The 27,805-nt window shown below is 49.8% G+C and overlaps 1 protein-coding gene across 2 annotated transcripts; it reads left to right on the top strand.

Annotated features, from left to right (window-relative positions):
* The first annotated feature begins 3,005 nt into the window (after window positions 1-3,005).
* On the top strand, window positions 3,006-27,773 carry LOC142906096 (uncharacterized). 2 transcript variants are annotated; one of them, XM_076053595.1, is made up of 5 exons: window positions 3,006-5,648; window positions 11,195-11,453; window positions 13,798-13,993; window positions 14,476-14,562; window positions 27,317-27,773. In XM_076053595.1, the coding sequence occupies exons 1-2, from the start codon at window positions 4,793-4,795 to the stop codon at window positions 11,212-11,214; spliced, it is 876 nt and encodes a 291-aa protein (XP_075909710.1). In that variant the 5' UTR covers window positions 3,006-4,792; the 3' UTR covers window positions 11,215-11,453; window positions 13,798-13,993; window positions 14,476-14,562; window positions 27,317-27,773. The 2 variants fall into 2 exon arrangements, with proteins under 2 accessions (XP_075909710.1, XP_075909711.1); XM_076053596.1 differs by lacking the exons at window positions 13,798-13,993; window positions 14,476-14,562; window positions 27,317-27,773 and adding an exon at window positions 13,164-13,768.
* The last annotated feature ends 32 nt before the right edge of the window (window positions 27,774-27,805 follow it).

Raw genomic sequence — 27,805 nt, forward strand, 5'->3', positions numbered from 1 at the left:
CATTGTATCCTTTTAAACCCTATCTTTGTCCCATTACTTCACCAGCACTCCTTCCAAACTTTATTCTGCTCTTATAAATAACACCATCTGCGAGCTACTGCTATTCGTCTAAGGTTCGCCGCTCTTCATCCTTTCACAGAAAATACTTGTGGAAACTATTAATTCTACTTTTCTTATTTCTGGGTGGTATTGAGCTTCATCCTGGCCCAATTGAAAATAACTCGTATAATTCTGTAGATTTTTCTGGCAGGAAAGTTGTTGGTGTTCTACATGTCAACATCAGAGAGCTTGTGATTAAATTAAGTCAACTAAAACTAGAAGTGGCAAATCTTGACCCGGACATTTTTTGCCTAACAGAAATTTTTTTCACTCCTGCCGTCAATGACTTGCAGATTGCGATTGACAACTACAACCTTTTTCGGCTTGACTGAGGATCTAAAGGAGGTAGAATTGCCATCTATGTTCGTAATACTATTGCATGTTCACTAGCTCACTCCTTGTTTAAAAAATGTTGCTTTGAAGGTCTGGCTCTCAAAATAACTCTCCCAAATGATCAACAGATTTTGGTAGTGTGCTGCTATCGACCGCCTAGTGGGAAGGATATTGAAGCTGCATCTCTATTGAGAGAGCTTTTTGGGGGGCCTCCTTGAAGGTATAATATTTTTAGTGGGTGATTTAAATTGGAATTGGCTAAACCCGCCAGTCGTGGCCACAAATTTTGCAGATGAATTTAATCTTTTTCGATTAATAAATGTCCCCACAAGACCCAACCTAAAAAATCCGGGACAGTCATCTCTGCTTGACGTCCTATTGACAAATGCCCCTCACAATTTCACACTGACTGGTGTTCTGGGTAATAACCTTAGTGATCACTCCTTAATTTTTGGGGTGAGATCATCAGCAAGACCCAAAGCCCCCCCTTAATTGGTTGAGAAGCACTCTATGAGACACTTCAGCACTCAGGCATGTACTAATAATGTGCTTCACTCGGATATTGACAAGGTCTGTGATATCCCCAACTTGACTACGGCTTGGAAGACCTTCAGGTACATGTTTCTCCAAATTCTTAACAAACATGCTCCGTTGGTTAGATTTAAAACTAAAGGCAACCGCCCACCATGGTTTGATCCTTTCATTACAAAGCTCATGAAAACTAGGGACAAGGCTTCGGCATGTGCTCAGAAAAGTAATTTGGTCAATGACTGGCTAGAACACAGGATTTTAAGGAATAGATGCGTTAAAAAAATACGGCATGCAAAAATGCCTACTTTTCCTCTACTCTCCTGGAATCACATGGAAATGCCAGGAATTTCTGGAAAACAATCAAATGTATCGAAAAGGCATCCAAAACAGACAATCTGCCCGCTGAGCTTAACCGAAATGGGGATATTTTTTCAGATCCCCAAAAAATAGTTGACAATTTTAACCTTCATTTTTCTGAAGCTGGTAATCTTTTTGATAATGTATTGGGAGTTATCCCTGCTCATGCAAATTCCTACACCTCTGTCCAAACATTAAACGAATTTAGTTTCCAGCCAATCCACGAAAGTAATGTTCTGAAACAACTGTCCTACCTCAAAGGGTCCTTCTCTACCGGAGCAGATAGTATTCCCGTCTTTGCTCTAACTGTTGGTCACCTAATATACAAACCTATAGCCCATATTTTCAACCTGTCCATCAAAGAAGCATCAGTTCCTCTAGAATGGAAACATTCCTATGTCCGTCCACTTCACAAAGGGGGCCCTAAAGATGATCCAAATAACTACCGACCTATCTCAATTTTGTCCCCGTTGATGAAAATTTTTGAAAAATGATTGACCTACCAAATTAGCAATTTCCTGTCCACCAACAATCTACTACATATAAAACAATCTGGGTTCCAAAAAAAATACAGCACCACATCTGCTGCATTAGACTCTCTGAATCACATTTACAGTAGCCTTGATAATACTCAGTACTGTGCCTGTCTTTTTCTAGACCTGTCCAAAGCTTTTGATACAGCAGACCACAACACCCTGCTTTGTAAACTAAGTTGCCTCGGTTTTTCCGAAAACGCAGTAAAATGGTTACAAAATTACCCCTTTTTTCGCACCCAAACTGTATTCACAGATGGTTGGAGGTCAAAGAGTGTTAAGATAAAAAAGGGGTTCCACAGGGTTCCATCCTCGGCCCCCTTTTGTTCTCTCTTTATGTCAATAACTTGGGCACTGACCTGGATTATTCCAGGGTAAATCTTTTTGCAGATGACACGATACTGATTACTGCTGGCCGCTCTCCAGATGACGTGATTGCTAAGCTACAGGGTGATTTCATCAAAATACAACATCAGCTAGTTGCTCTTAAACTAGTCCTGAATACCTCCAAAACCAAGGTGCTATGCTTCTCACCAGGACTAAAGCAGGAAGTTATTTTTTCCCAATTACATTCCTTAAATAATTATCAAATAGAGCAAGTCAAGATCTATAAGTACTGTATTTTGGGGTCATCCTGGATTCAAAACTGAATATTGAAGATCACATTGATTATATTGGTAAAAAGACCAAAATAAAAATTGGTTTTCTGTATCAACACAAGCACTGCTTCCCCCCAATGTTCCGTTTGGGTTTGATAAAGCTACCATACTGCCTGTACTTGACTACTGTGACATCGTGTATAAATCATCCCAAAGTACTGTACTGAAGAAGCTTGATTCCATCTATCACTCGGTTTTAAGATTTACATTGAACTGCCCATATAGGACTCACCACTGTGATCTCTACATTGGATCAAACTTAACATATCTTAATGTTTGACGGCTTGTGCACCAGATCTTATTTATTCATGATGTACTTACAAAAAAATCCGCCGACTACCTGCTGGATCTCCTCTCTGTTTCAAAGAACAAATTTGACCTCAGGTCTTCGCTCATTTACCAGCTTCACATTCCCAATTGCCGTAAAAAACTGGAGGAAGGGCCTTTGCTATTGATGCCCCCAGGGGCTGGAATGCTATTGCCAATTAACTGCAACTTGAATCGCTACCAATGAGATCTTCTCTCAAAACTGCTCTAGAGGAGTTGTACACCCCTAGCTGCCACTGCTATTCATTGGCGTAAAATAAAATGTTTCGCTCCGGATGACGCTGCAAAGTATTATCTGTATTTTGATTTAGCGTGCTGATCTTAAAGGTGCATTGAAAAATTTGATACTTCGACTGATGTTTCTGTTGTTCATGCAGCCAGCTATGGCTCTAGGATTTGGTGTTACATGTTATTTATGTAGTTTATTGTAAAAATTCGGTCACAGTCCCTGTGATCACTGTTACGTTGCAATTATGGCTTTATTTTTTTTATAGATTTCGAATAGTTTTTTGGTTCGGACATGTTTGTTTGTTGTAGTACGGAGTTAGACTGATGGCCTTAATCTAAGTTTTCTTTTGGTTGTTATTGTTGTTGTTTGACTTATATCCCACTGGGATTTTTTGCACACAACATTGGTGTACGGTGCTTTTTTCAGGAATATTTTGCTATTTTTTCATGGATTTTCTGTTTGCACAGTCACTTTAAGATATTTTCTTGTTCGTGTTTTTGTTTGTTGTAGTTGCACCCGATTTAAGAGCCGAATGGCTCACAGGGCTATACCAAAATAAATAAACTGAAAACTGACTTCACGACATATATCAGGAAATCGATTCCGGTGTATTGATTCCTCTTGGCGAGATCCATACCCACAATGTCAATATTAAATTTCGTTTTAAAGCTTTCATGACTGCAGGATTCATCTTCTTGGTTCTTTCGGTAAATACACGTAGAATGGAAATAAAATAATAATAAAAATAAAACGTAAGAAAATTCTCACGACGTTTTGGCCACAACACAAGTAGCCTTCCTCAGGTGAAGAAATAGAACTGTCGGGAAGACAGCGCTTCAGTGAACACTGCCAAGCTTGGCAGCATCTTTTAAGCTGGGTGGGAGGAGCAGAGCGCCTTGACGAAGGAGTTTACATATCAACAGAAGAATTTAGCATTGAAGTAGCTGTGTTAATGTGTTGGATTAGCAGGATGTTAAAGTCAGAAATTAGCATGTAACTGGAAGATTAGCATAATATTAGTGTGAGGGATTAGCATGTAACTATGTCTGAAAAAGTGGTGGTTTCTTTTTTCTTTTCAACGTTAGCACCACGGAAAGCGACGAGCTTTGTTCAGACGGACGAGTCCATCTATGCTCGGAACGGAGGAGGGGGGAGAGAGAGAAACAGCCACGATGCGCTGCTCTGTCCTGTGTTGTATTACAACTGTAGAGGAGTAAAATGGGGGCGTGACGTCATGTGTGCCGTCTAGTGCGATGACGTCACGGAACGTGGCGTCATGCGCGCTGGGCGGCTCGATGACGTCATGTCTCCTCTAGTATTTAAAGGGGCCCCGTGACGAAAGCGGGGTCACTGTGGGAACGGGTAGAGTGAGAAGGGTGGAGAGGGAACCAGGGGTAGAGAGGGATCGACGAAGAGTCAGGAGTGAAGCCGGTGGTAGCCGTAGGAGGTGCTGCTCTTCCCGGTCGGTGGGGTTGGCAAGTGCCCCCATCCGACTCGAGGGAGAGAGACTGGAGCTAGCCGGGCTGGACCAGGACTTAGTGTAGGACCCCTAACCCCTGGGAAGTTGTCACACCCTTTGTGTTATTGTAATATACTTAATAAACCTTTGGCGAAAGCCCTTACCTTCAAGCCGTCTTCGAGTCGTCGTCAGTTGCTCCTCAACAACTGGTTTCAGAAGTAGGATCCTCAACAACTGGTGTCAGAGTGTCTGCGCTGCCGCCACCATGTCAACATCGGGAGCGGCGCGCAAGAACCCACTGACGGGACGATGGGAGGATGAAGACGGCGTGGAGGAGGTTTCGGCAGTGACCCCGGAGTCCGGGGCCCCGGTGACGGCCCCCGAGAAGAAGAATGGGACGGAGCGGGAGGAGAAGGCGTCCGGGGGTGCCAGCGCTCCGCCGCCGGGCGTGGGGAGCGCGTTCGCGGGGCAGCTGGAGCTGCTCACGCAGGCGATGGCGCAGCTCGGCGCCCGAATCAACATGGAGAAGGCGTCCGGGGGTGCCAGCGGGCCACCGCCAGGGGCGGGGAGCGCGTTCGCGGAGCTGCTGGAGCCGCTCACACGGGCGATGGAGCAGCTCTGCGCACAAGGCAACGTGGTGAAGGCGTCTGGGAGTGCCAGCGCACCGCCGCCAGGCGCGGGGAGCGCATTTGCGAGGCAGCTGGAGCTGCTCGCGTGGCCGATGGCACAGCTCTGCGCCCAGATCTGCGCCCAGATCGAGGAGGTGGAGGCAAAGGTGCGCGCGCTCGACACGCATTTTGGATGGGAGCGGCGGATTCCCGCCAACCTGCTTCCCGCTAATTTCAATATTGGCGCCATGTTCCCGACGGGGGCTCCGCGGGAGGCGGCCGCCATTTTGGCTGCGACGCCGCTGGCGGCGGCCATGTTGGTTGGGGCACGGCAGGCGGCCGCCATTTTGGCTGCGACGCCACAAGCGTCCGCCATTGTTGATGCGACGCCGCATGTCGGCGCCATGGGCGCTGCGGCGCCGCTCTCCACCGTGGGTGCAGCCAAGCACGCGAGGTCTGCCGGCGGCGACGCCGCAGCTCTGCACCACGCTGCGCCCGCCGGAGGGGGCCCAGGTACGGCCGCGGCTCCGCCCCTCGCTGTGCCTGCGGGTTTTGCCGCGCGCGCCGCCGCGGCTCCGCATGTCGCGGCGGTCGCGCGGTGGGCCGCCGGCTGCGCCGCGGCCCCTCTCCGCAGCCGCGCCTGGGGTGTGGGCCGCCGACGCTGCCGCGGCTCTGCGCCTCGCAGTGCAGCGCATTGCCGTGCCGACGCTACGGCTGCGCATCTCGCCGCGGGGTGGGCAGCAGGAGCCGCCGCTCGGGCCGGCGCGCACCTGGGGCCTCCAGCCCTCATCGCCAAATTGTCGGTTTATGTGTTGTCGGGGCTGCCCAAGTGTCGGTTGTGTTACGTTTGGGCTGCCAAATTGTCGTTACCGAGTGATGTGGGCTTCGTAAATTTGACTTTATTGTTGTTGGGCTGCCCTGGTGTTGTGTTTGGTTCTGGGGGCGGTCCGTCTTCGTAGCCACTTCCATGGGGTTGTCAGTTGTAACCACTACCGAAAACAGTCGCTTATGCACGCGCCCGCCGAACAGCACACCCGTAAACAGCCGCGTAGGCACGCGCACGCTAAGCGCTCCGCCCCGATGTAAACAACCATGCGTGCGCGCGACCACCAAGCACTCTTTACTCTCGTATCCGCCGCAAACAGCCGCGTATGCGCACGAGCGCAAAACAGTACTGTATACACTCGTACCGGTATGCGAACACCAAACACTCCGTCTCCCTCTTCGCACTCACAGCGACGACGACACAGCTTTATCCTCTATTAGCGGTTTTATTCCCCGCGAGTATCCCGCTAACTACGAGTGTCTGTGCGAGTCAGCAGGCCCTCCTAACCTATTCCTCGAGGAGCCCAGATTCAGCTTATCCTGCCTATAGCTTCGCTTTCTACCCTCTATTCAATAGCCCAAACTTACCTCTCCTCTACTTACGATTGCTTCCACTCTGCTGCACTGAACGCTGTAGAAAGGCGATACTGTGAGTCGTCTCCGGAGAGGGTTGAGTCTAGCTGCGCTGGGCTCGTCGCACGGACGTCTCGAACGGCTGACCCTCCTGCCCCGTGGACCGCGATGATTTTGCAGAAGAAGACTTTTTTTACTGTCCCCCTCACCTCCTTTTTATCCTACCTATCACCAAACATATTGCACGGACCCTACACATCATCGCTCGTGCCTTTTCATATTCGAGTCTATTAGCTTACCTATAACAAAAGGCACTCCGATGCTTTCGCACCTATGCTGCCCGGCCAAATCAGAGGTCGCGTTATTTGTATCTCATTGTCATCGAGTCCATAATGCCATTCATAATAAAGGCGCACTGTGGTTCTCACACCCCAGCTGGGCCTGTCCATTCAGATGTTGGATATTCTTATCCCTTTGTTATCTAGATCCCTGATCCTAACAAAGGAATTCCGTCCTGTGACCTTATCTAGCACAAAAGGCATTCAGATGCTTCCGCCCCACGTCGTCCTGCTCATTCAAAGGCCTGAATGCTCCTATCCTGTTGTCATTTGGATCCGTGAGCCCACCTATAATCAGGGGCATTCAGTTCCCATTTCCATCTATAACAACAGGCATCTCGTGGTTCACACGCCCCGTGGTGTCTTTACGGCCTCCGCCACGACTACGTGATTTTAATATCAGGTCACGGTGCCGCGGTTCGTGTCAGCTACGGGGGGAGATATCGCCCAAATTCCCGACCATTGGAAACCATGAAACTTAATCCAATTAGGGGCTTCTGGAAAAAACCTATCGGCCAGGTGATCTCCCCTTCCGGCTCTACGTGGGGTGTGTGTGCATTCGTGCGGGGGTTTGGGGGTGCGAGGCGCAGTGCACCGCGTCGGCGTTGTCACCCCCCTGGGCTGGTGTCGCGGCGGTGGGCACGGTCCCCGACAGCTACTCCGCCGTGGTGGCACCACACAGCCCCCCGAGGTGCCAGTCCCCGTACCGGGTTGACTAGAGCACCTCGCCTGGGTAGCCCCTACGAGGTAGCGCCGCGGGGTCCGCGGGACAGCCCTCGTGGCTGGTCTTGGCGTTGGCGGCCCCGTCTCTCGGGGTTCCGGCGGCGGTCTCCTCCTCCACTCCAGTGGCTCTCTCCGGTCCTGGGTACCTGCGGGCTGGGAGACAAACTCGGGGGAGGTGGGGTTCAGGGGTCGTCGTCCCCGTCTCCCCTGGCTTGGGTCGGGACCCTCTGGGGCCCGGGGCCCCGTGGGTCGCGGTGGTGGGCACGGTCCCCAACGGAGCTACTCCGCCGTGGTGGCACCACATAATTCCTGCAGTCACGAAAGCTTCGAATCTAATTTCACCCACATCATCACCAACATCATCATCACCCACATCATAATCTTCATCTACATCATCATCGACATCATCACCAACATCATTATTATCCACATCATAATCATAATCTACATCATCATCGACATCAGTATCATCCACATCATCATGACCACCCACATCATCTTCAGCCACATCAGCATCCTCCACATAAACATCATCCACATCACCATGACCAACCACCATCGTCTTCGGCCACATCACGATGTGTTTCTCTATCTTTGTGTCTGTGTTTTTGTATTCCTCGTGACCGTGTCCCTGTCACTGTTTCTGTGTCTCAGTGTTTCTGTGTTTTTGTGTTTACGTATCTCTGTTTTTCTGTATGTCTCTTTGCCACTGTGACTGTGTTTCTGTGTCTCTGTGTTTTTGTGTCTTCATGATTCTGTGTCGCTGTGTTTATTTCTGTGTCTGTGTCTCTCTCTTGCACTGAGTGTTCTGCACTCTTTTCACGTCAGGGAAGCCATCCCCTCCTTATCTAATGACGTCATCAACCAATGAACTGGTCACTTTTTTTGCAATGACCCTTCTCCATGTCATCAATAATAGCGTAGCATGTGAGGCTTTGACTGAATTAAAATATGCAATAGGCACAATAGGCGACGTTTTGGGAAATGGTCTTCCTTTCTTCTTCATACCACATTCACAGAGAAGCCAGGAGAGAGGCAGATTGGATGCTAAGAGCTGCAGGCATGCATTGGTTTACACCATGGGCCTGGGGCCCGATGAGAATCACATTTCACACGAGTTTCAACGTTCAGGTTCTCATCAGCGGCAGAGTCGGGCTCGATTGAGCCTGATGAAGGTGAATCTGCTGCTGATGAGACAATGAAAGTCAAAACCGGTCCAGAGTATTGCTGGAACTGAACAAATGGTTCAAGCAAGCCTGACTCTTGATGAGACACTGAATGTTAAAACCGGTCCAGAGTTTTACTTGTAAGAACAAATGGTTAAAGTGAGCCAGAGAGGCCCTCTGATGCTTTGTCTTCATCGGCCTTGATAGCAAGCCGAGTGTTACAGAGTATCAGAGGAGGTGGGAGTGTGCGTATTTGCTTTTTCGGAGTTGGTGGGATGCTAAGTTTACCAAACTAAAGTGAGCATCCAACGCCCTGCATGAACATAAAGGGCCGGTTGACTCTGCCCACGTATGTATGTTGAACTTCTTTCGCAGTATACGTAGCCAACCTTACTAATCGAAAGTCCACGCGTGTACATTAAAGTCATCACCATCTTAACCACACGTTCAGGGTGGTGCATGAGGTCTCGAGGCTTAATTTTTGCAGTGTGTAGATGATAGAGGTTTTTGGGAGGCACCTGGGGCCCAAATGTGCGGTAGAGGTAATGGACACTTTGACCAGAGGAAAAAACTGCACCACGTAATGTGTGTAAACACATCATAGCGGTAGTCAAGTCGACAGGCTGAGTTTATTGATTGCAAGGGCCCTTAATCAGACCATGCCGAAAGTGACTCATCGGGGCCACTGTGCATCAGCGTCCACACCGAGTGGAACCGTTCTATGCATGATGAGGCACAAGTCCCACCGTGGGTTTCAAGGGGGAGTCGGTGAAGTCAAGACCCAGACCCCTCCCCGTCCCCTCCCCCGCTCATGTGAACTCCGAGTTGCATGACATACAGACGAGTTTGAGACGATGTTACGAATATTGTATTTTTATTACGTCTTTTAAACCAACAATGGTACTTATATAACTATGAATAAAATTAATCTTAACTGTTAACAGGTGGCCTTGGTACTTGCCCTTTTTGGCTTCATCTGTGATATCACCAGGCCACCTCAGCTCTCAAATGCTGGTTCAGCTATGCCCTTCCATGTCCTGGAAACCGTGGCGAGGTCATCCTCTGAGGACTGCCCGGATGAAAACCAGGATGGCAGGGCCCAGCTTAGGGCTAACTACACTAATGGGCTAGTCCCATGTGTGTGGTGTGTGTAGTGTGTACAGTCAGTTCTGCTATAAAGCATGTTTTCATCACGCAAATATTGTATTAAGGAACACATTCTTTTTATGACGCGGATGAGAATTGGATAAACGCGATTGAGTGAATAGAACTATGCCGTGCGAGTTGGAATAAGCGGTTGTATGGCTGCCTCGGCATAAGATCACGCAAGGCGAATCTAGCTGCTACCCATGCACCTCAGTCATTGTTCAGCCTGCATACGCATCTCGCGTGTCATCGCGGACTGTGTTTTACTCTACAATATTGCTGTATTCGTCTCGCTTTATCATGCAACTTTGTTGATTTTCTATTACAATGGAATATTAATGAATTAACCATGTTTCTTCTAATATTATGTGTTTATCATGTGGTTAGTAACTTTATTTGATAATATACATTTGTTAAACGTTATAAAGTATGTTTTATGGGTGGAAAAGGGGTAACTTTTGATGCTATGGAAACAAATTAAGCCTTTAACATGTTTTTCCTATACTTGCCTAATGACCAAATTATAGTCGACCCTTCTGCACCGCGACTTTCCCCATTGCGGTTTCAATATATTGCAGGGTCGTTATAAGAAATAAAATGGGAATTTTTGGGGAGTTTTTGGGAGTTTTGCGAAAGCCACAGATGACACGCGAAGGTCAGCAGACGACACAAAAAGTTTAGGGACTCATAACTCCATAAAATATATGTACAGTACTGTATAATATTAATCTATTGTATCTTTCAATACCATAAATATACACAATTTATTTTTTAAAGTTACATTTTGTAAAAAGTTAAGTTTGCTAAAAGAACTCAAAAGCCAGCAGACGACACGCAAAGGCTGAACATGTAGAGATAATTTGAAAAGTTTAGTAACTGGAGGTGCTTGCTTCGCTCACCAAAGGGACCAAAACATTTAACTTGGTTTTTCCAGATCGCGGGGCCTGCACCGCTAACCCCCGCGATGTGGAAGGGTCGACTGTACTTGTTTAATTACCAACTTACTTAATGACCGTATTCATGTAACCAATTACCGTCGTTAAGAGGGGTTTCATTCTACATGTGTGGGGGTAAAAAACTCAGGAGATGGGATCTGATATTGATGCTAGCACCGGAAGTTGCTCATGTATTCGCTTAGGCGAGCGTGTGTGTATACGGTGTGTGGAATGTGTACGCGCCCAGGATGAGCATTACGGTCGCATGCGGTGCATTTCTTAAAGCCACGGAAGAATGAGCATACGGCCCTGTATGCTCGAACCAGACGTGACTTCTTCTTCTCTTTCTGCAGGGGTTCACCCCACTGTCTAGTCTCCTCCTTGGCGGATGCCTCTGAGTGGATTGATGTGTCCACAACAGGGACACACTGACTCGGCACTTCCTCATCCCTCGGCACTTCCTCGTCCCTCGGAATTTCCTCATCCCTCGGAATTTCCTCATCCCTCAGCCAGCTGTGCGCCAGTGCCTCTGCTGGTGTCATCCGCAGAGCTGGATCCCATCTGTTGAGACACATAGAAATATATGGCACACGTGGCAAGGGTGATAATGATGTAAGTATTTACGTGCATTTTTTTCTCTTACTGTGTCCATTAACTTACGTGTGTATGTTCAACTTATTTCGCACCATACATAGCCAACCGTGCCAATTGCAGGTACGGGTGAAGGACAACAAACTACATTCAATCATGAGTTTAAAAAAAGTAGTTTTCAATCTATATTTAAAAGTTAATTGCCCCAGTGGTGTTGTGGTTAATTTGTGGTTCATTTGTGGTAAGCACTTTGTGTGTATTGAGTGTGATGTATTCGTTTAGCAAGTGTAATCCAATGCAGCTCCGTGAACACTGGACGGACATGGTTGGATCTTGCAAATAATCTTGTACATGCTGCAGCTTCCTAATGCTTTTTGCAGACGTCCCGTAGACTAGTGAGTTGCAATAATCTAACCTATACGCCACGATGTTGGCTATGTCATGACTCAATAGTGGCTGATTGTGTCATAGAGCCCTGATTAAAAAAAAAATTGCAGGACCTGACTATATAAAAAAGGGAGAAGCATAAATCCTCCACTATTGGTGATGACTGGCAGATGAACCTTCTGTTCTCCCCACTGTGCCACCTTGATGTATTTTTCCCCCTGGTGGTCCGTCATTGTGAACATCGCTCCACCACCCTCAATTGTTGTTGGAGGGTCAATGCTTACAACTGTCCAGTAGCCTCAAGGTACGTGTAGCCTGGCGTTGCCCAGTGGCATCCTTCACCGAGCCCCCTCCACATACATGATATACATATATCGATATATGTTCCTTTTAAGGGCTTTCATGTAAGAGTATGTGAGTCTATTGGTTTCTATAAGTGTATAGACCATGTGAGTGTATGAGTCTGGGTCTTTATATGTGTATGGACACGTCAGTGCATGTGAGTCTATTTGTCTATGTATTTGTAAATGTATGGCTGATGTAAGTGTATGCAAGTTTGTGGGTCTCAATGTAAGTGTGTGGACATTAAGGGCCTTCATGATGGTGGGCAATCTCAGGTGAAGCTATGTGGCCAGAAGTCAGAGCCATTCCCTGTTTACCTTGGGGTGCGAACGGGATGTCCTCTGCCTCCCACATTATTTAATGTGGCTGATTGATGCCTGGGTGGGGTCGAGTAATGGCTCCCTATTGGTCAACCAAGTTATGTATGCTCGTCTGGTGATTGCTGCTCACTCAGAGGCGAAGTTAGAAGCACAGATGTTGAACCTGGAGTGTACTACTGAGAGGTGTGGTCTTACCATCAGTTGCACCAAAACTAAGCACTTGCCTGGGTATTTTGTATCATCAAACATTCCACACCCTCAGCTCCCTGTTTGTCATGGAACAGTTGTGGAGAGAGTGGAGAGTTTCCCAAACCTGGCCAGTGTGCTTATGACCAGCTCTGGTTCGACAGCAGAGGTTTCACTCTGAATCAGCAGTATTTCGGCGGTTATTTATCGGCTGAGCAATGCTGTTTGGAAGCTACCTAGTTTGTCGCTCCATACGAAGCTTCAGATCTTCTCGGGCACAGTCATGCCCTCTCTTCTCGATGCTTGTGAAACGTGGACCCCTCTAAAGGAACATCTGTGCCTGTTAGGGACGTTTAGGCTGGCCTTCCTTCGATCCATCCTAGGTTTAACCAGGCTGGATTGTGTGAGGAACTCACACACTTCGGGGCTAATGGCGGATATTGGTATGGACCATGTGAGTGTATGACAGTATATGGGTCTCTCTTTACGTGTGTAGTGTAATAACGCGGGCTGCTGACGAGGAAGCGGCAGAGGCAGCAGGGGGCAGTACACACGTCAGCAGAGGGAGATCTAAAGGGAAGCCCAGGAATAAATCGATCTGGAAGCCTGAGAACCCGCTAGTAGGTTCGAGAAAGAGGGCGGTGCAAGGGCGGGGCGAGGCCACGCCAGGGGAATAAAAGGGGGCCCGGGACCGGAGCTCGGGGCTGTTGCTGGAAGTGGATCCCTTGGCCGTGTCGCCGTTCGTCACCTTCTTCGGTGCCGTCTCCGACCACCTTAGACGCCGCAAGCTAGACAGCCTGCAGACTGTTCCAGCTAGGTAGTACCTTCAAGAACATGGATGTGTGACTAGTGCGTACGCACGCGGGGCACATGTGGTTTCCTGACGTGTGGAATAAGGAAGGTCCCTTAAGAACCCTGTCTCCGACTGAGTCACTACACGTGCATGGACCATGTAAGTATGTGAGTCTGTGGGTCTCTATGTCAGTGCTTTTTTTACATGCAAGACTATGGACAATGATGTTTAATGGGAGAAACATGGCTTGGAAGATGAAGAATAATCAGAATAAAGGGTGGAGCTAGTGATCGTTCGCCAGTGATGTTAAACTATTAAACGCTTTTCTTTTTACCAGGTGACTGAATGGGAAAACCTCTCGGTGGTATGGTGGGGGCGGGGGTGTGTTCTTACTCCAGGCAGCGGCTAATGAAGTCGTGGAACTCCGAGTCCTGGCTCCCGAGTGCCAGGTAGAGGGGGTGACTGCCTGGGACCCTGCTTTGTCCGGACATCAAAGACATCCCCGAACCATCTGCAGGAATGATGCAGACCAGGTTAAACATCACAACAAACCACAGCACCCTGGTACACCCACAGCGCAGAAACAAAATCTTTTAGTGCTCTGACATAGATCAGTGGGAGTGCTTTGACCGCTTGTTGCAGAAGTTCATGGTTCAAATTCTGCAAGCCGCCCTGGTTATTACTTCAGTATTAACCATATGATGCTTTGCGCTGTTTGATTTAAAATGGGACATTACAGACCTTGTGAAGTAATAAAATTACTGTGCTGGCGTTATGCCCGCTACTGTGAAATGACTGCAGTTGGTGTCTGTGAAACACAGCAGGCACCTTCCTTTGTGATAGCTTTGCATTCTAAGAATGATAGCGCAAATACCAAGTGCAATCAATAATTATTAACTATGATAAATCCTAGAGGTAAAGAAAGAAGAGCTATTTTAACTGTGATTTAATCTCTTTCAAACAAAACATTATTTTTTACCAGGTAAAGCCCACTGAACTATTGCCTCTTCTTCAGAGGCGACCAGGCAAAGGGGAGAGGATATGGTCCCGCAATGTACAGCAGCCAGGGTGGGGATCCACGCGACGACCTTCTACGTTGCAGGTGAGGGAGGAAACGTCTCCTTGCATCTGCAGCTTCCCAAAAACGTCCGATCTGATTGCTAAACGTGGTTTTGAGCATTGCCCTTCACATTACAGATGATTCTACTAAAATAATGATTACTAGTCACAACTGGCGTCTCTTTAATCGCTTGCACTTCATGGAACTTTTATTTGCTTGCCTGTGTCAGGTGGTGGAGAGCCTTAATGACACAAATTTGGGCAGATCACCATGAGGCCTAATCCTTCCCCAAAAAAGCATTACGAATTATATTGACTGCAAAAACACGTGTGGAAGTAGTTAACTATACAAAGTAATGCACCACTAAACTCTTAACAGACGCAGCTCTGCCTCAAACTTAACGCGCTTCCCCCGCTCGCCCCTTCACTCACCAAAGTACTTGTTTCTCCCAGGTGCGCCATCAATCAAATTCTGAGGAGGCATCCCGAGGGTCTACACACAATTTACAAAGAGACAATGATCACCCATACAGTATTGACACACTTGTGTGGCATGTTTTGTCTGTGAGCACCTACTGATGATGGCACAGCACCCAAGGCCACACCGCAGTAGCTATTTTACAAATCACTCTAGGTATTGATTGAATGCTGAGTCGATATTTGAGAGGCCAAGGACTGGTCCAACATTCAACACCACACGGTCAGGGCGCTAACCACTCAGCTACCACTCCCGATGGTTCTCGCATGCAGGCACACGGCAGTGTTATTGGCATGGCCCAGCAAAACCGCGTACGCAGCACATTGCAGAAGTTCACCGATCAATCCCAGTGACTGCCCTGGTCTTTCCTGCGGTATTAAACCACAAAATACTATGCACCATCTGCCTCATTCACAGTGGAGGTTATGGGTCCCGTGGCTTCATTTGAAATTGCTTATATGGTTGTGACAATTGTCTTCATTACAAGCAGTTGAGATGAAACAACAATAATTGGCGCGATAAATGCTTGTTCATCTGACAATTCAAATTGTTTGCAGGTGGTTTTAGGGTTACATGTGGCCAATCCGTGGCCTCACGCAATAATCTATCACGAGTCATAACACCAGCTCTAAAAATCTATGCGTTCTGCTCACGGTTACCTTGACGGGTCTACGCCTGAGTAATTGGTTCTGTCACGCGGTTGAATGCAACTCAGTAGCTTGTGTGTGGACAACCCTGCAACCAGTCGCGAGCACTTGTATGCCTCTTTCTCACAGAAGAGACGACTTAAGTGGTCTGCTCAGGGAATTGTAAGTAACTATTTCCTGTCGCATGTTCTATTGGTCATACCAATTTTGAAGATTATGTTAATACCCTTGATGCGGAAATACTCGCTGAGAAGTGAACGTGGTTAGAAGCAATGACTGAGTTGGGCAATTTCAAGAGCAAATTGGTCATGAAATTGATGACAATAACGGAATTGTCAGTGTTACTGCTGTGTGGGCAATACCTCCATATAACACGGGAGCTGGTCGTGTTTGTTGATGGCCGGAAAGAGGATGCGTCCGGTAGCCAACTCGGCCACTGTACAACCCAGTCCCCACATGTCAACCGGGAAAGATGACATGTGGCCCAGGTACGCCTCTGGGGCAAGGTACGCGTGGGAACAAAAAATCTGTGAACCTGTGAATTACCAAAGACAAATATCACAAATATAGCCTTTAACAGCAACACACAGGCACAAAAAAACAAGTATAAAAACATGTAATCACCCATAGATCTAGACACATGCACACACACAGGCGCAGAGATGCAAACACGTGTACACGCACACACACAAAACGTCCCCATATAGCCTTTAACAAATTTCTCTGGAATTTGCTTTTAGCGAGCACCTAATGAAGGCCTGAACAACACACACGAGGATGGGTGGCCAGCACCACGCCCATCCACCTTTGTCTCCTAAAGTGGTGGTGCCTATGCACCGCACATGGTACTCATTAATGGCTGAGTCGACCTAGGGGAGGCCCAGGACTGGTTCAGATATTCACGAACGCGCATTTTACTCCAGTCACCAGGATTGTAGTGCTGTCGACTAACCCCAACACTACGGTTCCTCAATGCATAAACAAAGAAAAGTTCCCCCGTGTAGCCTTAGACATTGTTGGGGCAAGTGCAATTAGTGACCACCTATGAAGTCTGGAACGACACTTGAAGGGGGTGGGTGACCTGCACCGTGCCTGGCCGCCTTTATCTCCTGAGTGGCATTGTTTACACACCACACCAGGTACTCATTTGAGACTGAGTCTACCTAGGGGAGGCCCATGACCAGTTCAGAAAACCGCCACTCGAACCTGGGTCGCCAGTTTCGTAGTGCAGTGTGCTAACCACTACACTACTCGATTTAAAGCTTTCGTGACTGCAAGGATTCATATTCTTTGGTTCTTTCGGTGAAGTCATGTAGAATGAGAATAAAATAATAAATTGATCAAATAAAATAACTCAATAATATTCTTACGAAGTTTCGGCCCTTCACCTGATGAAGGCCGCTTGTGTTGTGGCCGAAACGTTGTGAGAATATTATTGTGTTATTTTATTTGATCAATTTATTATTTTATTCTCATTCTACGTGACTTTACCGAAAGAACCAAAGAATATAAACACTACACTACTGCTCCTCAAACTGCATAAACACACATTCTCACACTCAGCCACACACTCACGACTCACGTTGGCGTCCCACCAAAAAGCTGTTTTCAAAACTCATCATCTGGATGGTCCCTGCACCAGGCTCTTTAATCGACATGTTCCTCTAGACGATGGGCAGCAGAAGATATTCACATTCAGAGGTTATGATAATAATGTCAACTTGTAATACGCCAATGCCACGCAGTATTCACTCTATCTGGAAGAGCGAGAACCACTCTGAGGCAGGAGGAGGGGCCACAGATGATGTTTCATCATCTGTGGCCCCGTGGGGCCCATATACGGCACCAGGCCCCCGCGTATGGGGGGGTGTGGACCCTGGGGTTTCGGGGTCCTTGAACGGTGGGGTTCTCCCTCGCTGAGGTCGCCCTCCATGGTTTCAGTCGCCGGACATTGACTACCATCTCCCGGCCCCTCTCTCCCCCTTGAATCAGTACCGTCCAGGGGGAGATCTGTCGCCCCAATATCCAGGGTCCCCGGGCGCTCCGCTCCTGCCGCTGGTGTGCGGTCTCGCCTTGCGGGTAGGCCCGGACCCTAGCTTCTCGTAGGATCTCCATCAGGTGCTCCATGGGGTGGCTCCCTTCCTCCCGTTGCGGCGGAGGGACACCGAACAGCAGATCTGTAGACAGGCCAGACTCGCGACCAAACATCATTAGGAACAGGGTCTGTCCCGTGGATGTGTGTACCGTGGTGGCATAGGCGAACAGAGCATAGTTGAGGTGTTCATCCCAGTCCTGTTGATTCGCGGCCGCCATGCGTATAAGGTTCCCGGCTAGGGTCTGGTTCATCCTCTCTACCATCCCATTTGCCTGGGGGTGATACGCCGTAGTTTGGTCCTTCTGGATCCCGAACTCCCGGCACAGCGCCTGGAATAGCTCTGCCTCGAACTCACTACCTTGGTCAGTAATGACTCATTCGGGGATCCCGTGCTTAAGTACGTAGTGTTCTACGAACGCTCGGGCCACTACGAGGGCTGTCTTATCGGGGATGGCCACCGCTACGGGATAGCGTGTGAAGTACTCCACCGCTACGAGAATATACCGGTTGCCCCGGTGGGATCGCGGGAATGGTCCCTGCAGGTCGATCCCAACTGGCTGGTTCATCCAGCTGACGCGGAACGGTCTCAGGAGTACCTGACACGCCCTGCACCCAGGCGGCCACGTCTTGAGCCAACTTGGGCCAGAGATACTGGTGACGCAGGGTTTCCCTAGTGCACCGTTCCCCGTCATGGCCCCCGAGCGGGTGGTCGTGTACCAGCCTTAGCAGCTGGGGTCGCACCTGGGTGGGAACGCAGATGCATCCCGGCTGGCCGGCTTCGGTTAGTTCCCATACTACCCCGTTCTGCACACACAACCAGGCATACAAACCACTCCAGGGTCCTGGTAGGGCGTTCTTCTTCCCCTGTAAGGCCGTCTCCACCGCTGCCAGATCTGGATCTCGCAGCTGGGTCCGTCTCAGCTGCTCGTCGTCCAGGCCCGGGAAGGCGCAGCCGACGTCCTCCTGGATCCGATCGGGTGGGGTTTGGCGACCCGTCGGGCCCCGGGGTGTCGGCTCCGTGCCTGTCGAGTGGTCCCCCGGGTCCCTGGTTCCCCCTGCCGGGGTCTCTGTTGCGCATACAGCACTGTCTCTCACCGGGGGGGGGGGGGGGGTGGGTTAGTCTCGGTGAGCTCCGGGGGGCCCACCACCTGCCGGCACTGGCCCCCCGTGAAGCACGGGCAGACTTCCTCCACCCTTTTCTCGGCGCACACCGCGGGCCGCTTTGACAAGGCGTCCGCGTTTGCGTGCGTACGCCCAGCTCGGTACTCTATTTGCAGGTTGTACTCCAGCAGCTGCGCCAGCCATCGGGCCATCTGCCTCCACGGTTCCTTGAATGTAAGGAGAAACTGCAGGGCATAATGGTCGGTGCACACCCGACATTTCCTGCCGTACAAATACGGTCGGAACTGTTTACACGCGAAGATCACGGCATACAGTTCTTGACAGGTCACGCAATAATTCAGCTCGGCTCCACTCGGGGTCCGACTGGCGTATGCAATGACCCGCTCCGTCCCACCCTGTACCTGTGACAGCACCGCGCCCAGCCCACTGCTGCAGGCGTCGGTGTCCAAGATAAAATCCGTGGTGAAATCGGGGAAAGCTAGGGTGGGGGTGTGGGTGAGGTGGTCTTTGAGGGTGGTGAAGGCCGTTTGGCAGGCCTCCGTCCATCGATAGGGGTTCTTAGGGGAGGTGAGTTGGGTGAGGGGGCGTGCAGTCTCGCTGAATCCCTTTACTAATCGACGATAATAGGTGGCGAGTCCCAAGAATGACCTGATCTCCGTCAGATTCCTGGGCCTTGGCCATTCCACTACGGCGCGCACCTTTTCCAGATCGGTGCACACCCCCGCCTCGCTAACTCGGTGTCCGAGGTACCCTACCTCCCACTGCGCAATGTAACACTTACGCGGCTTGAGCTTGAGATGGGCTGTTAGCAGTCGCTGTTACACCTCTCGCAACCTGGACCAGTGCTCGGACAGAGATCTGCTGAACACCATCACGTCGTCCAGGTAAATCAGGCACTGTTCCCACTGTAAACCCCGCATTACCAACTCCATCAACCGCTGGAACGACGCGGGCGCGTTAGTGAGTCCGATCGGAAGCAGTCGAAACTCGAACAGCCCCATCGGGGTGGTAAATGCGGTTTTCCGCCGATCCTCCTCTGCCATCTCCACCTGCCAGTACCCGGACGCCAGATCGAGGGTGCAAAAATACCGTGCTCCTGCGAGGCTGTCAAAGGTGTCGTCGATGCGCGGTATGGGGAAAGCGTCGCCGAGGGTGACTGCGTTCAACTTTCGTTAATCAACGCAGAACCGGGTCGACCCGTCCTTTTTCGTCACTAGCACCACCGGGGCAGACCACGGGCTCATCGAGGGCTGGATTATGTTATCATCTAGCATATCCGCGACTGCCTCCTTGATCTGGGTCCGTTCAGGCGCGCCCACCCAGTATGCGGGGATTTTGATAGGTCGGGCTGCACCCGTGTCAATTGTGTGCTTAACAAGGTCTGTCCGACCTACATCCGAATCGTGCTCACTGAACACGTCGGCGTACTCCTGCAACAACCCGCGCAGCTGATCGGCCTCCCCCTTGGGTAAGTCCGCCCAAGGCACATGTAACGCGTCATGCAAGGGGTCTTCCGCCCAGAGTGCGAACACCGAGTCGTTAGAGTGGCGCATGTGCAGGGGGTGTATGGTGCCTACTGTGGTGCGCCGTCGTAGCATCGCCGGGGTACTGTGTGGGTTAAACACCCAGCGTGGCTGACCCGACGACTCCGTACCGCTCTGCCTACTCCGGGTGAGGAGTTAGCATTACTTTGCCTGATGGTCGGTTTGTGGGGTCGGTGGAGGGTGTTGCCACTGGCACCAGCATCTCGGCAAATGGCCCGATTGTGACGGCCGACACCAGCATAGCGGCCACGGGTGTGAAGCGAGGGCGATTTGGCTTGGGTCCCAGGAACGGGATCCTCTCCCCACTGCCCTCCATGGTGGTGCATCGCTGGCGGGGCTGCACGTTGAGCCCCAGTTTCTCCAGGAGGTCCGTACCTGTAATACACTCGTGGCACAACACACTCGAGACGTAGAATTCCTGTGTGCACACCTGGTTTCCGAGACGGACCTCGAGGGAGATCCTTCCCAGCAACCCCATCCCGGCTCCGCTCGCTGTGTGCAGCACGCGATCTGGGGCCTGCAGGCGGCTCACGTCAACCCCGTGCACGCTGCAGTGCGCGGCGCTCACGAGTGAGGCTACGGCCACCGTGTCCAGTAGGATCCGGGTGCGCTGCCCATTCACCTGTCCTTCCACCAACGACGTGGCCCCCGTGATTCCCGCCACCAGCTCCCGCAGCCAGTCGCCCGTGCTCACCATGTCCCTGGGTGTTGTGGTCGGAATCTGCATGGTGTCACTCGCTCACCATTATTATTATTGTCGTTCTGCAAAGGGACCGTGTTGACTGCACCCCTAGGTGGTCCACTCTCTAGGGGGCATTGGCGTTTAACCGTGGCGCGTTTCTAGCGCGGGCGATCTGAGGACAGTCCCTTACGAGGTGCCCTTGACGGTCGCACAGGTAACATGCTCGGGGAAGGGCGGCGGCCCCGTAGGAGCCTCCCCGCCCGCTCCCTATTTCCCCACCCGTATGCCGCTGCCCAGACTCCGCCTCTAGTCGGGCTACCCTCCCGGCCAGCCCTCCCACCTCGGTCTGAACCGTCTCCACTGTAGTCTGCAGCACAGTCATGTGTGCCCGTACTTGGGTTACCTTGTTGTCCACTTGGGTTATTCTCTCACCCACTTGGGTTACCTTGTTGTCCACTTGTATTATTCTTTCACCTACTTAGGTTACCTTGTTGAGATGCTTACAGTTCATGTCTGGCTGCCACCATGCCGTGCGAGTTAAGGATCGCTGGATTTTCTCTGCGGCCAGCTCCTCAATCACCTCAGTCGTGTACCCTGGGCGTGCGATCTTTGTTAGCTCGCGCACATCCTCGGCATAATCGCGCAGGTCCTCGCCAGGTTGGCGATGGCGTGCCTCTAAGGCCGCTTTTGCCTCCTCATTGCGCGTACCGAAACACAGATCAAGTCGGCGAATCAGCTCCTCTAGCTGTGTCTGCGCGCTTGTGGGTAGGGCTTCCAAAAAATCGGCTGCCCGCCCATCCAGATTAATATTAAGTTGACGTAACGCCTGCGCGTCCGTCCACCGAGGATGTTGCGGGCAAACGCTTTCCACGAAGGGGTACCCCGGCCTGTGAATATATGCCTTATTTTCGTGTGGGGTAACGCGGGGGTTAGTACTGCTTCTGACACCAAACTTTGGGGGGCAAATGTCCCAAGCCATCACCGAATTGTCGGGGCCGTTGGCTCCCGACTCCCCCGCCACATTGATCCCACTACCCCTCGGCTGCTCTGTGGGGTTTGGGCTAGCGACCTCCACTACCCCGCCCTCCTGTGCTGCTGACCACGTCTGCATGTTTTAACCGATGGGTAGGGCGCGTCGCTTTACACTAGCGGTGCGCTGCGAGGCGGTGTACCGCGAGGAGCGCGTTCGCCCGTAAAAACTCACTCCCGCCCGTGAACAGACTTGCGCGGTGCGTGTCTCCCTCCCACCCCCGCTGCACGTGCACCGGTAATAACAAACGCGCCTCTACCCCCTGCCCATCCCAGTACACCAATCGCGCGCGAGGGGGTTGGGGTCGACGGATGGGCGGGCGGGACGTTTGCCGTGCGCGCGCCGCCGATTGAGGAGGGTCGGCTGGCTCTGAGTTAAAGAGCCTGTTCGAACAGTCGCGCGAATACGTGCGCGCTCGGCGCTTTAGCTCGCTGCTTCTCGATTAGCAATCGTGCAGGCACGCGACCACAACACCGTCGCACAGGCACACGAGCGCTAAACACCACCGTAAACAGCCGCATAGGCACGCGCACGCTAAGCGCTCCGCCCCAATGTAAACAACCTGTGGGTGCGCGCGACCACCAAGCACTCTTCACTCTCGTTTCCGCCGCAAACAGCCGCGTGTGCGCACGAGCGCAAAACAGTACTGTACACACTCGTACCGGTATGCGAACACCAAACACTCCGTCTCCCTCCTCGCACTCACAGCGACCACGACACATCTTTATCCTCTATTAGCGGTTTTATTCCTCGCGAGTATCCCGCTAACTACGAGTGTCTGTGCGAGTCAGCAGGCCCTCCTAACCTATAACTCGAGGAGCCCAGATTCAGCTTATTTTGCCTATAGCTCCGCTTTCTACCCTCTATTCAATAGCCCAAACTTACCTCTCCTCTATTTACGATTGCTTCCACTCTGTTGCGCTGAACGCTGTAGAAAGGCGATACTGTAAGTCGTCTCCGGAGAGGGTTGAGTCTAGCTGCGCTTGGCTCGTCGCACGGACGTGTCGAACGGCTGACCCTCCTGCCCCGTGGACCGTGATGATTTTGCAGAAGAAGGCTTTTTTTACTGTCCCCCTCACCTCCTTTTTATCCTACCTGTCACCAAACATTGCACGGACCCTACACATCATCGCCCGTGCCTTTTCATATTCGAGTCTATTAGCTTACTGATAACAAAAGGCACTCCGATGCTTTCGAAACCTATGCTGCCCGGGCCAATCGGAGGTCACGTTATTTTTATTTCCTTGTCATCGAGTCCCTAATCCCATTCATAATAAAGGCGCACTGTGGTTCTCACACCCCAGGTGGCCCAGTCCATTCAGATGTTGGATATTCTTACCCCTTTATTATCTAGATCCCTGATCCTAACAAAGGCATTCCGTCCTGTGACCTTATCTAGCACAAAAGGCATTCAGATGCTTCTGCCCCTCGTCGCCCTTCTCATTCAAAGGCCTGAATGCTCCTATCCTGTTGTCATTTGGATCCGTGAGCTCACCTATAATCAGGGGCATTCAGTTCCTAATTCCATCTATAACAACAGGCATCTCGTGGTTCACACGTCCCGTGCCGCGTGTGTAATTTCGTCCGTGGTGGCTTTACGGCCTCCGCCGCGACTACGTGATTTTAATATCAGGTCACGGCGCTGCGGTTCGTGTCAGCTACGGGGGGAGATCGGCCAAATTTCCGGCCGTACGACACCATGAAACTTAATCCCATTAGGGACTTCTGGAAAAAAACCTATCGGCCAGGTGATCTCCCCTTCCGGCGTTCGTGCGGGGGGGGGGGGGGTGGAGGGGTGGGTGCGGCAAAGTGCGCTACGTCGGCGTTGTCACACCCCAGGGGTGGTGTCGCGGTGGTGGGCACGGTCCCCAACGGAGCTACTCCGCCGTGGTGGCACCACATAATTCCTGCAGTCACGAAAGCTTCGAATCTAATTTCACCCACATCATCACCAACATCATCACCCACATCATAATCTTCATCTACATCATCATCGACATCATCACCAACATCATTATTATCCACATCATAATCTACATCATCATCGACATCAGTATCATCCACATCATCATGACCACCCACATCATCTTCAGCCACATCAGCATCCTCCACATAACCCTCATCCACATAACCATCATCCACATCACCATGACCAACCACCATCGTCTTCGGCCACATCACGATGTGTTTCTCTATCTTTGTGTCTGTGTTTTTGTATTCCTCGTGACCGTGTCCCTGTCACTGTTTCTGTGTCTCAGTGTTTCTGTGTTTTTGTGTTTACGTATCTCTGTTTTTCTGTATGTCTCTTTGCCACTGTGACTGTGTTTCTGTGTCTCTGTGTGTTTTTGTGTCTTCATGATTCTGTGTCGCTGTGTTTATTTCTGTGTCTGTGTCTCTCTCTTGCACTGAGTGTTCTGCACTCTTTTCACGTCAGGGAAGCCGTCCCCTCCTTATCTAATGACGTCATCAACCAATGAACTGGTCACTTTTTTTGCAATGACCCTTCTCCATGTCATCAATAATAGCGTAGCATGTGAGGCTTTGACTGAATTAAAATATGCAATAGGCACAATAGGCGACGTTTTGGGAAATGGTCTTCCTTTCTTCTTCATACCACATTCACAGAGAAGCCAGGAGAGAGGCAGATTGGATGCTAAGAGCTGCAGGCATGCATTGGTTTACACCATGGGCCTGGGGCCCGATGAGAATCACATTTCACACGAGTTTCAACGTTCAGGTTCTCATCAGCGGCAGAGTCAGGCTCGATTGAGCCTGATGAAGGTGAATCTGCTGCTGATGAGACAATGAAAGTCAAAACCGGTCCAGAGTATTGCTGGAACTGAACAAATGGTTCAAGCAAGCCTGACTCTTGATGAGACACTGAATGTTAAAACCGGTCCAGAGTTTTACTTGTAAGAACAAATGGTTAAAGTGAGCCAGAGAGGCCCTCTGATGCTTTGTCTTCATCGGCCTTGATAGCAAGCCGAGTGTTACAGAGTATCAGAGGAGGTGGGAGTGTGCGTATTTGCTTTTTCGGAGTTGGTGGGATGCTAAGTTTACCAAACTAAAGTGAGCATCCAACGCCCTGCATGAACATAAAGGGCCGGTTGACTCTGCCCACGTATGTATGTTGAACTTCTTTCGCAGTATATGTAGCCAACCTTACTAATCGAAAGTCCACGCGTGTACATTAAAGTCATCACCATCTTAACCACACGTTCAGGGCGGTGCATGAGGTCTCGAGGCTTAATTTTTGCAGTGTGTAGATGATAGAGGTTTTTGGGAGGCACCTGGGGCCCAAAGGTGCGGTAGAGGTAATGGACACTTTGACCAGAGGAAAAAACTGCACCACGTAATGTGTGTAAACACATCATAGCGGTAGTCAAGTCGACAGGCTGAGTTTATTGATTGCAAGGGCCCTTAATCAGACCATGCCGAAAGTGACTCATCGGGGCCACTGTGCATCAGCGTCCACACCGAGTGGAACCGTTCTATGCATGATGAGGCACAAGTCCCACCGTGGGTTTCAAGGGGGAGTCGGTGAAGTCAAGACCCAGACCCCTCCCCGTCCCCCGCTCATGTGAACTCCGAGTTGCATGACATACAGACGAGTTTGAGACGATGTTACGAATATTGTATTTTTATTACGTCTTTTAAACCAACAATGGTACTTATATAACTATGAATAAAATTAATCTTAACTGTTAACAGGTGGCCTTGGTACTTGCCCTTTTTGGCTTCATCTGTGATATCACCAGGCCACCTCAGCTCTCATGCTGGTTCAGCTATGCCCTTCCATGTCCTGGAAACCGTGGCGAGGTCATCCTCTGAGGACTGCCCGGATGAAAACCAGGATGGCAGGGCCCAGCTTAGGGCTAACTACACTAATGGGCTAGTCCCATGTGTGTGGTGTGTGTAGTGTGTACAGTCAGTTCTGCTATAAAGCATGTTTTCATCACGCAAATATTGTATTAAGGAACACATTCTTTTTATGACGCGGATGAGAATTGGATAAACGCGATTGAGTGAATAGAACTATGCCGTGCGAGTTGGAATAAGCGGTTGTATGGCTGCCTCGGCATAAGATCACGCAAGGCGAATCTAGCTGCTACCCATGCACCTCAGTCATTGTTCAGCCTGCATACGCATCTCGCGTGTCATCGCGGACTGTGTTTTACTCTACAATATTGCTGTATTCGTCTCGCTTTATCATGCAACTTTGTTGATTTTCTATTACAATGGAATATTAATGAATTAACCATGTTTCTTCTAATATTATGTGTTTATCATGTGGTTAGTAACTTTATTTGATAATATACATTTGTTAAACGTTATAAAGTATGTTTTATGGGTGGAAAAGGGGTAACTTTTGATGCTATGGAAACAAATTAAGCCTTTAACATGTTTTTCCTATACTTGCCTAATGACCAAATTATAGTCGACCCTTCTGCACCGCGACTTTCCCCATTGCGGTTTCAATATATTGCAGGGTCGTTATAAGAAATGAAATGGGAATTTTTGGGGAGTTTTTGGGAGTTTTGCGAAAGCCACAGATGACACGCGAAGGTCAGCAGACGACACAAAAAGTTTAGGGACTCATAAATCCATAAAATATATGTACAGTACTGTATAATATTAATCTATTGTATCTTTCAATACCATAAATATACACAATTTATTTTTTAAAGTTACATTTTGTAAAAAGTTAACTTTGCTAAAAGAACTCAAAAGCCAGCAGACGACACGCAAAGGCTGAACATGTAGAGATAATTTGAAAAGTTTAGTAACTGGAGGTGCTTGCTTCGCTCACCAAAGGGACCAAAACATTTAACTTGGTTTTTCCAGATCGCGGGGCCTGCACCGCTAACCCCCGCGATGTGGAAGGGTCGATTGTACTTGTTTAATTACCAACTTACTTAATGACCGTATTCATGTAACCAATTACCGTCGTTAAGAGGGGTTTCATTTTACATGTGTGGGGGTAAAAAACTCAGGAGATGGGATCTGATATTGATGCTAGCACCGGAAGTTGCTCATGTATTCGCTTAGGCGAGCGTGTGTGTATACGGTGTGTGGAATGTGTACGCGCCCAGGATGAGCATTACGGTCGCATGCGGTGCATTTCTTAAAGCCACGGAAGAATGAGCATACGGCCCTGTATGCTCGAACCAGACGTGACTTCTTCTTCTCTTTCTGCAGGGGTTCACCCCACTGTCTAGTCTCCTCCTTGGCGGATGCCTCTGAGTGGATTGATGTGTCCACAACAGGGACACACTGACTCGGCACTTCCTCATCCCTCGGCACTTCCTCGTCCCTCGGAATTTCCTCATCCCTCGGAATTTCCTCATCCCTCAGCCAGCTGTGCGCCAGTGCCTCTGCTGGTGTCATCCGCAGAGCTGGATCCCATCTGTTGAGACACATAGAAATATATGGCACACGTGGCAAGGGTGATAATGATGTAAGTATTTACGTGCATTTTTTTCTCTTACTGTGTCCATTAACTTACGTGTGTATGTTCAACTTATTTTGCACCATACATAGCCAACCGTGCCAATTGCAGGTACGGGTGAAGGACAACAAACTACATTCAATCATGAGTTTAAAAAAAGTAGTTTTCAATCTATATTTAAAAGTTAATTGCCCCAGTGGTGTTGTGGTTAATTTGTGGTAAGCACTTTGTGTGTATTG

This window comes from Petromyzon marinus, chromosome 3 (assembly GCF_048934315.1).
Source record: "Petromyzon marinus isolate PM22_M1 ecotype Great Lakes invasive population chromosome 3, UKy_Petmar_22M1.pri1.0, whole genome shotgun sequence".
Taxonomy (NCBI): domain Eukaryota; kingdom Metazoa; phylum Chordata; class Hyperoartia; order Petromyzontiformes; family Petromyzontidae; genus Petromyzon; species Petromyzon marinus.